Source organism: Salmo salar, chromosome 09 (assembly GCF_965601325.2).
Source record: "Salmo salar chromosome 09, fSalSal1, whole genome shotgun sequence".
Taxonomy (NCBI): Eukaryota; Metazoa; Chordata; class Actinopteri; order Salmoniformes; family Salmonidae; genus Salmo; species Salmo salar.
This window is the reverse complement of record NC_138299.1, coordinates 131,016,751-131,027,015: the sequence shown is the minus strand read 5'-3', so window position 1 is coordinate 131,027,015 and position 10,265 is coordinate 131,016,751. Positions and strand designations below refer to the sequence as shown.

Sequence of the window (10,265 nt, the reverse complement as noted above, 5' to 3'; positions counted from 1 at the left end):
TGGTTGAAAGCACCCCGCACCATCGTCATCAAGCGTCGACGGAACTCGCAATTATGGGTATAAATGTACTTCCGGTTCCTTAATAATTTCTTTCCTGTCTGCGGCCTCCGGCAAAATGGCGGTGCAAATATCCAAGAAGAGGAAGGTTAGTTCACGTTTCTTACCAAAATGGTCTTCGTAACTGATGCATTTGTAGCAAATTGGGATGCCATGTGTTAGCAGCATGACTACGGAGTTGATTGTCGTATTGATCGGTGTCCTCGTCCTCTAGTCTAAAGAGGATTGACAAAGATGTTACCTACCGGTACAAAGAATCCTGACTTCGCTAGAGAACGTGCAAAGGGGTGCCTTTTATACCGTACTAGCGATTAAGTATAGCCATAATAGCACCATTCAAAACATTTAATTGCCAGTCTGATTGTCAGTGGTGTGTATGTAGATTGGTGATCGGTGTCCAGTTGGCTAATGTTAACGTTACACAGGTGGCCGGCTACTTAATTTTAACATTGGCACTACCCAGTTAGAGTAATAGTACTCTGTAATAGTAACTTGCTGGCCAGTGATGTTACCAACAGTTGCAGGTTCGCTAGCGGCTATGTGACTACAAGCATGTTCCCTGTAACCTAGCTAACAATATACTCAATTTGTGTGCCTGGTTAGTTCGTTGCGGACGGAATCTTCAAAGCCGAGCTGAACGAGTTTCTCACGCGCGAGCTTGCGGAGGATGGGTACTCCGGTGTGGAGGTGCGTGTAACCCCGACCAGGACCGAGATCATCATCCTGGCCACAAGGTAACGTTACCGGTATGTTGGTAGATAGGGGGTTATACTGTCTTTAAAAGGTGTATTGTTGGTACAATAATGAATTGGTGTAGGGTCAAGATTTCCGTATAGAGCCTGTGCCATCTCGGGATATATGGTATTACCGGTAGTGCACAAACGTTCACGTAGGATCGCATTGTAGATGACAAGAATTTGTTCTTAACTGACCTGCCTAGATAAAGGTAAAACCCTTTTTTTTTTCTCCCGGCGCAAAAGGCCTCATCGTCACTTATGAAATGCTAACAAGTACTAAGGAATTATCATAGCGGATGCTAGGTAAATGCTATTGAGCACATGCGAACATTTCCTACTAGGACAGACAACCAGGCTCATGCAAGTATCTCAACGCTGTTTGCAGGAAGCACAAAACAAATATTAGGTAGCATGGATGCTGTTAACAAGAAGCTTGGTCTTTGTTAGCCAACTTAGCCGCTTCTCAGTAAAAGACACATGACAGCCTGCTTGGAGTTTGCTAAAAGGCACTTAAAGGACAGACCATGAGAAACAAGATTCTCTGGTCTGATGAAACCCAGAGTCAACTCTTCTGCCTCAATGCCAAGTGTCACATCTGAAGGAAACCTAGCACCATCCCTACGGTGAAGCGTGGTGGTGGTGGCAGAATCATGCTGTGGGGATATTCAGAGGCAGGGACTGGGAGACTAGTCAGGATTATGGGTTTTAAATATGAGAGAACCTGTTCAATACAGTTGGAACTTTCAGGAAAACAAGATGACTAACTGATTGCATAGAGCACGTTTAGTAATAGAGTGCCATTGTTGTTTCAGGACCCAGAATGTTCTGGGAGAGAAGGGCCGTCGCATCCGGGAGCTGACCGCTGTTGTTCAGAAGAGGTTTGGCTTCCCTGAGGGCAACGTGGAGGTAAACAAACGGACACGCATACACTAGACACACTACAGTTGCGTACATGTACTCATTAGACATACTCCCTAACCACAATATCAGGGAGCTGAGAACTGTGGTTCAGAAGCGGTTTGGCTTCTAAGGGCAGTGTGGAGGATAGAAGAACATGATTGTGTGAAGTTTAAATGAAAAGAAGTGTGAATTCCACAGATTTTTTTACATAGGGAAGATTTGAAATGTGTTAACCTCTTGGGGCTAGGTGGGACGCTAGCGTGCCACCTGTGGTGCACTCCATCAACAGCAGGTGCATTTCAAGAGCGGCAAATTTGAATCCAAATAAATGTCAAAATTCAAATTTTTCAAAAATACAACTATGTTACACCATTTGAAAGATAAACATCTCCTTAATCTAACCACGTTTTACGATTTCAAAAAGGTTTTACGGCGAAAGCATAAATTTAGAGTATGTTAGGACAGTACATTTACAAGAGTTGTGTGTAATGTTTTGTCAAGTCAAAGACAGGGTCACCAAAACCATAAAACCAGCTAAAATGATACACTAACCTTTTACAATCTCCATCAGATGACACTCCTAGGACATTATGTTAGACAATGCATGCATTTTTAGTTCTATCAAGTTCATATTTATATACAAAAACAGCGTTTTACTATGGCATTGATGTTGAGGAAATCGTTTCCCTCCAATAACCGGCAGTCAAGTCAGCGTCACAAATTAAATAATTAAAATTAGAAAACATTGGTAAAATATTATATTGTCATTTAAAGAATTATAGATTTACATCTTTTGAACGCAATCAACTTGCCAGATTTAAAAATAACCTTACTGGGAAATCACACTTTGCAATAATCTGAGCACTGTGCCCAGAAAAATACGCGTTGCGATACAGACTAGACGTCATGTTGGGGAGATCTAAAATCGAAAATACTATGTAAATAATCCATTACCTTTGATTCTCTTCATCAGATGTCACTTCCAGGTATCACAGGTCCATAACGAATGTAGTTTTGTTCAAAAAAGCTCATCATTTATGTCCAAAAATCTCCGTCTCGTTAGCACATGATGTAAGCCAGCCGGACTTCTCGTCATGAACGAGGGGAAAAAATATATTTCCGTTCGTTCAAACATGTCAAACGTTGTATAGCATAAATCATTAGGGCCTTTTTTAACCAGAACATGAATAATATTCAAGGTGGACGAATGCATAGCCTTTTATAACGTATTGGAACGAGGGTACCCAACATGAAGTAGCGCGCCAGGTGTCTAATGGGACATCACCGTTCCATGGCTCTTGTTCGGTCAGATCTCCCTCCAGAAGACTCAAAACACTTTGTAAAGGCTGGTGACATCTAGTGGAAGCAATAGGAAGTGCCAAAATATTCCTAAACCCCTGTGTTTTTCAATGGGAGAGGTTTAAAGTCAATACAACACATCAGGTATCCACTTCCTGTCAGAAAATGTCTCAGGGTTTTGCCTGCCAAATGAGTTCTGTTATACTCACAGACACCATTCAAACAGTTTTGGAAACTTTAGAGTGTTTTCTATCCATATATAATAAGTATATGCATATTCTAGTTACTGGGTAGGATTAGTAACCAGATTAAATCGGGTACATTTTTTTTATCCAGACGTGCAAATGCTGCCCCCTAGACCCAACAGGTTAATGAATGTAAAACAACTAACCTCAATTGTGTCTGAAAGTAGAATCTGTGACTGGAAAAGCTCTAGCTTTCTTTGCGCTAGACTTAACCAAAACGGCTTTCCTTCAGTGATGAAACGATGACGAGTCGGAACGGGACACAGTCACTCTGCTGTCACTGGAACAGGGTCACGTTCTGTGACTCTGGGTTCAGTTCCCCAGAGCAGTGTGTCTCTTCAATTGAAGACATCGAGGCATTTGTCTGAGAAGGACTGAATCCAGTACAGGAAATGTGTGGATTCATATGGTTTCTTGTTAGGTAGTCGGGTAGCTAGTTGGCTAAGATAAAGGTAGTCAGGATGCATGAAGTTGTCAGCGTTCTAGAGACGGTTTCTACCACAATGTGAATTGCGAGGCTACACTTCTCTGCTGTGGTGGTTCCGCGGCTCACATTGCAGCACCCGCACCAAGCTGTAGGCTGTGTAGCCTCTCTCTGTATTTGTAGAAGGTTAACCTCCTCCACTCTCTCCCTCTAGCTGTACGCTGAGAAGGTTGCAACCCGTGGTCTTTGTGCCATTGCTCAGGCTGAGTCTCTGCGCTACAAGTTGCTGGGAGGTCTGGCTGTACGTAGGTAAGCCTAACCCTGGCCGCTGACCTCCAACCTGTTGCACCTAGACACTGATCTAAGGTCCGTTATGCGTTAACCTGCAATGGTGCAGGTTTCACTCTTAATGGTACAGGTTAGGATTTGGGAAGGTAAGTGGGTTCTAGATCTGTTCAGGAGAAAGTTGCCAGAAAACAACTGTTTTTTCCCCCCACTAATTTGTGCTGTTGTCGATCACCCCAGACCGTTTATGTTGCAGTGCCTGGCTCCACTCCTACTCCCCAGGCGCTCTCTTTTGATGACTTCTGTAACCGTAATAAACTTGGTTTCATGCATGTTAACATTAGAAGCCTCCTCCCTAAGTTTGTTTTATTCACTGCTTTAGCACACTCCGCCAACCCGGATGTCCTAACTGTGTCTGAATCTTGGCTTAGGAAGTCCACCAAAAACTCTGAAATCTTCATCCCTAACTACAACGTTTTCAGACAAGATAGAACGACCAAAGGGGGCGGTGTTGCAATCTACTGCAGAGATAGCCTGCAGAGTTCTGTCCTGCTATCCAGGTCTGTACCCAAACAATTTGAACTTCTACTTTTAAAAATCCACCTCTCCAAAAACAAGTCTCTCACCGTTGCCGCCTGCTATAGACCCCCCTCGGCCCCTAGTTGTGCTCTGGACACCATATGTGAACTGATTGCCCTCCATCTATCTTCAGAGCTCGTGCTACTAGGTGACCTAAACTGGGACATGCTTAACACCCCAGCCATCCTACAATCCAAGCTTGATGCCCTCAATCTCACACAAAGTATTAATGAACCCACCAGGTACAAGCCCAAAGCCGCAAACACTGGCACCCTCCTAGATATCATCCTAACCAACGTGCCCTCTAAATACACCTCTGCTGTTTTCAACCAAGATCTCAGCGATCACTGCCTCATTGCCTGCACCCGTAATGGGTCAGCGGTCAAACGACCTCCACTCATCACTGTCAAACACTCCCTGAAACATTTCAACGAGCAAGCCTTTCTAATCGACCTGGCCCTGGTATCCTGGAAGGATATTGACCTCATCCCGTCAGTAGAGGATGCCTGGTTATTTTTTTTAAATGCCTTCCTCTCCATCATAAATAAGCATGCCCCTTTCAAGAAATGTAGAACCAGGAACAGATATAGCCCTTGGTTCTCCCCAGACCTGACTGCCCTTAACCAACACAAAAATATCCTGTGGCGTTCTGCATTAGCATCGAACTGCCCCCGCGATATGCAACTTTTTAGGGAAGTTAGAAACCAATACACACAGGCAGTTAGAAACGCCAAGGCTAGCTTTTTCAAACAGAAATTCGCTTCGTGCAACTCCAACTCTAAAAAGTTCTGGGACATTGTAAAGTCCATGGAGAATAAGAACACCTCCTCCCAACTGCCCACTGCACTGAGGATAGGAAACTCTGTCACCACCGATAAGCCCACTATAATTGAGAATTTCAATAAGCATTTTTCTACGGCTGGCCATGCTTTCCACCTAACTACCCCTACTGCATTCAACAGCACTGCACCCCCCACAGCTACTCGCCCAAGCCTCCCCCATTTCTCCTTCTCCCAAATCCATTCAGCTGATGTTCTGAAAGAGCTGCAAAATCTGGACCCCTACAAATCAGCTGGGCTTGACAATCTGGACCCTTTCTTTCTAAAATTATCTGCCGAAATTATTGCAACCCCTATTACTAGCCTGTTCAACCTCTTTCGTGTCGTCTGAGATTCCCATAGATTGGAAAGCAGCTGCTGTCATCCCCCTCTTCAAAGGAGGTGACACTCTTGACCCTAATTGCTACAGACCTATATCCATCCTACCCTGCCTTTCTAAGGTCTTCGAAAGCCGAGTCAACAAACAGATTACCGACCATTTCGAATCCCACCGCACCCTCTCCGCTATGCAATCTGGTTTCAGAGCTGGTCATGGGTGCACCTCAGCCACGCTCAAGGTCCTAAACGACATCGTAACCGCCATCGATAAGAAACAATACTGTGCTGCCGTATTCATTGACCTGGCCAAAGCTTTTGACTCTGTTAATCACCACATCCTCATCGGCAGACTCAGTAGCCTTGGTTTCTCAAACGATTGCGTCGCCTGGTTCACCAACTACTTCTCTGACAGAGTTCAGTGTGTCAAATCGGAGGGCCTACTGTCTAGACCTCTGGCAGTCTCTATGGGGGTACCACAGGGTTCAATTCTTGGGCCAACTCTTTTCTCTGTATACATAAATGATGTCGCTCTTGCTGCTGGTGAATCTCTGATCCACCTCTACGCAGACGACACCATTCTGTACACTTCTGGCCCTTCTTTGGACACTGTGTTAACAACCCTCCAGACGAGCTTCAATGCCATTCAACTCTCCTTCCGTGGTCTCCAACTGCTCCTAAACACAAGTAAAACTAAATGCATGCTCTTCAACCGATCGCTGCCTGCACCTGCCCGCCTGTCCAGCATCACTTCTCTGGACGGTTGTAACTTAGAATTTGTGGACAACTACAAATACCTAGGTCTCTGGTTAGACTGTAAACTCTCCTTCCAGACTCACATCAATCATCTCCAATCCAAAGTGAAATCTCGAATTGGCTTCCTATTTCGCAACAAAGCATCCTTCACTCATGCTGCCAAACATACCCTCGTAAAACTGACCATCCTACCAATCCTCGACTTCGGCGATGTCATTTACAAAATAGCTTCCAATACCCTACTCAACAAGCTGGATGCAGTCTATCACAGTGCCATCCGTTTTGTCACCAAAGCCCCATATACTACCCACCACTGCGACCTGTACGCTCTCGTTGGCTGGCCTTCGCTTCATAATCGTCGCCAAACACATTGGCTCCAGGTCATCTACAAGACTCTGCTAGGTAAAGTCCCCCCTTATCTCCGCTCACTGGTCACCATAGCAGCACCCACCTGTAGCACGCGCTCCAGCAGGTATATCTCTCTGGTCACCCCTAAAGCCAACTCCTCCTTTGGTCGTCTCTCCTTCCAGTTCTCTGCTGCCAATGACTGGAACGAACTACAAAAATCTCTGAAACTGGAAACACTTATCTCCCTCACTAGCTTTAAGCACCAGCTGTCAGAGCAGCTCACAGATCACTGCACCTGTACATAGCCCATCTATAATTTAGCCCAAACTACTACCTCTTCCCCTACTGTATTTATTTATTTTATTTATTTTGCTCCTCTGCACCATATTATTTATATTTTATCTTTGAACTTTCTTCAAACTACAAATCTACCATTCCAGTGTTTTTCTTGCTATACTTTATTTACTTTGCCACCATGGCATTTTTTTGCCTTTACCTCCCTTATCTCATATCATTTGCTCACATTGTATATAGTCTTTTTTTTTTTTCTTCTACTGCATCATTGATTGTATGTTGTTTTACTCCATGTGTAACTCTGTGCTTTTGTATGTTGTCGAACTGCTTTGCTTTATCTTGGCCAGGTCGCAATTGTAAATGAGAACTTGTTCTCAACTTGCCTACCTGGTTAAATAAAGGTGAAATAAAATAAAAAATGTTAATTTGCAGTATTTAGGTATCTTGAGCAGCCCCTGGTTAGCTTAGCATGCTACGATCAGTGTCTCTAGGAATCTATTGAGCAGAACATGCCCCTGCTGTTACAGTCCACTTTCTTAAACTTCCTTTCTCATGACATACAGTAGAATGTCTCCCTTCAGTGATGATACGATGACGAGTCGGAATGGGACAGTCTGTCTCTGGGGACACTGGGTTGGTGTCACGTTCTGTGTGTCTGGTTTCAGTTCCCCAGAGAAGCAGGTCTCTTCAGTTGAAGACATCGAGGCATTTGTCTGAGAAGGGCCAGGAAAATGGCTCATGATATCAGATGTGATCTCAGTCCTGTATAAGTTGACGTGTATTAAACCCATTTTCTTTCTCCTATTCCAACCCCCCTATTTTCGCTCCACCTTTCGTCTTCGCCCCCTCGCCTTTCTTCCTCTCGCTTTCCCCACACACTCTTTTCTGCGCACTCTTCACCATCTCTCTTCTCCTACCTCTCCCTCTATCCCCCCTGCCAGAGCTTGCTATGGTGTGCTGAGGTTCATCATGGAGAGTGGCTCTAAGGGTTGTGAAGTGGTGGTTTCTGGAAAGCTGAGGGGTCAGAGGGCCAAGTCCATGAAGTTTGTTGATGGCCTGATGATCCACAGTGGAGACCCAGTCAACTACTACGTAGACACCGCTGTACGCCACGTCCTGCTCCGACAGGGTAAGTACCAAATCAACCCCTAGACACTACACTACTGCTCTACCCCTAGACACTACTAATGGTTAGACAAAGTGAATACCAAATCAACCCTTATACCCTACCCCTTGATTATTCTGATCTGTCAAGGTGAGTCATCAACAGTAGAATTTTTGGTCTGTTACTTTTTAAAGGTGAAATGCTTTCCTTCGGTGATGATACGATGACGAGTCGGAATGGGCCACGGTCGGTCTCTGGGGTCGCTGGGTCAGGGTCACGTTCTGTGACTCTGGGTTCAGTTCCCCAGAGCAGCGTGTCTCTTCAGTTGAAGACATCGAGGCATTTGTCTGAGAAGGGCAGTCATATTAGTCTAGTCATTATGAGCAACCTCTTACTTGCTATATTCAGACCCTTTACTCAGTGCTTTGTTGAGGCACCTTTGGCAGTGATTACAGCCTCGAGTCTTGGGTATGACGCTACATGCTTGGCACACCTGTATTTGGTGAGTTTCTCCCATTCTTCTGTGTTCTTGGGGACTTTAAATGCTTCAGAAATGTTTTGGTACCCTTCCCCAGATCTGTGCCTCGACACCATCCTGTCTCGGTGCTCTACAGACAATTCCTTTGACCTCATGGCTTGACCTCACTGTCAACTGTGCGACCTCATAAACGGGTGTGGGCCTTCCCAAATCATGTCCAATCAATTGAATTTACCACGGGTGGATTCCAATCAAGTTGTAGAAACATCTCAAGGATGATCAATGGAAACAGGATGCACCTGAGCTCAATTTTGAGTCTCATAGCAAAAGGTCTGAATACTTATGTAAATGTAATTTGTTTTCGCGTTGTCATTATGGGGTATTGTGTGTAGATTGAGGATTAAAAAGGTGTTTTTAAATAAGGCTGTAATGTAACAATGTGGAAAAAGTCAAGGTGGCTGAATACTTTCAGAAGGCCCTGTATACGTTTCACTGTTCTACGTCTATGTATGCAGAATAACCGTTGGGTAGAGGGTCCGTGTAAGCACTGATGTGTTTTTGTCTGTCTCAGGTGTGCTGGGCATCAAGGTGAAGATCATGTTACCATGGGACCCCAGTGGTAAGATCGGCCCCAAGAAGCCTCTGCCAGACCATGTGAGCATTGTGGAGCCCAAAGACGAGACTATCCCCTCCACCCCCGTGTCGGAGCAGAAGGGTGCCAAGCCAGAAGCCCCAGCAGCCATGCCACAGACTCCTGTACCCACCGCATAGTAGACAGGTACTATAACCTAACACTAACCCAGCCACTGCATAGTAGAAATGTACTGTGCTTTAAATCAGTGGTTCTCAGCTGGTTTTGCCTCGGGACTCAAATTTAACCTGGTTGCCTCAGTTGTGACTCAATTTGCGTTGTAGGGTGTCAGTTGTGACTCAATTTGCGTTGTGGGGGAAAACTAGATTGATAATGTAGTAATTGTTGAGGCTTGTGGTTGTGAAAGGACTCCCCATAATAGTGTCATTTAAAATGCTGCACGAAAGTGTTTATCTCAGGGTGTGATACACTTTGTTTACTTTTAGGGCGACTATTAGTTTAGTGTTAGTTTACTCTTCCCTCCAGTGATGATACGATGACGAGTCGGAACGGGACACTGCCTGTCTGGGGTCACTGGGTCAGGGTTAAGTTCTGTGTCTCTGGGTTCAGTTCCCCAGAGCAGCGTGTCTCTTCAGTTGAAGACATCGAGGCATTTGTCTGAGAAGGGCTTCCTGACTTTATGAAATAACTGCGTCCCAAATGGTACCCTATTCCCTTTTATCTTGCACTACTTTTGACCAGGACCCATAGGGATCTGTTCAAAAGCAATACACTGTATTGGGAATGGGGTGCCATTTGAGTCTGACAATATACTGGTGCCTGAATAAATATTTCTAGACTACGTTGAGCATGTAGCTAAGCTACTGTGTAATTCATAAACTGTAATTCAGGCAGGTTTAGGTCTGGTATCCTAATGTCTGTTATTCTGTCTTTTTCTTCCAGGTGTCAACCATTGTTCATAGATGGAAACAGGACCCTGAATTTTCTGTACAAAAATAAAACCTGGAAAATA

At 44.7% G+C, this 10,265-nt stretch overlaps 1 protein-coding gene and 4 non-coding genes across 5 annotated transcripts; all 5 read left to right on the top strand.

Annotated features, from left to right (window-relative positions):
- The first annotated feature begins 26 nt into the window (after positions 1-26).
- LOC106612898 (small ribosomal subunit protein uS3) lies at positions 27-10,265 on the top strand. The gene is made up of 7 exons (XM_014214547.3): positions 27-145; positions 661-791; positions 1,607-1,700; positions 3,877-3,971; positions 8,020-8,207; positions 9,233-9,439; positions 10,196-10,265. Exons 1-6 carry the CDS (start codon positions 116-118, stop codon positions 9,430-9,432), a joined length of 738 nt encoding a protein of 245 aa, XP_014070022.1. The 5' UTR covers positions 27-115; the 3' UTR covers positions 9,433-9,439; positions 10,196-10,265.
- LOC123724165 (small nucleolar RNA SNORD15) lies at positions 3,465-3,611 on the top strand. Its single transcript, XR_006756845.1, has one exon. It is a non-coding gene; the product is annotated as a small nucleolar RNA SNORD15 (small nucleolar RNA).
- On the top strand, positions 7,654-7,800 carry LOC123724164 (small nucleolar RNA SNORD15). Its single transcript, XR_006756844.1, has one exon. It is a non-coding gene; the product is annotated as a small nucleolar RNA SNORD15 (small nucleolar RNA).
- Positions 8,391-8,539, top strand: LOC123724166 (small nucleolar RNA SNORD15). Its single transcript, XR_006756846.1, has one exon. It is a non-coding gene; the product is annotated as a small nucleolar RNA SNORD15 (small nucleolar RNA).
- LOC123724167 (small nucleolar RNA SNORD15) lies at positions 9,773-9,919 on the top strand. The gene has a single exon (XR_006756847.1). It is a non-coding gene; the product is annotated as a small nucleolar RNA SNORD15 (small nucleolar RNA).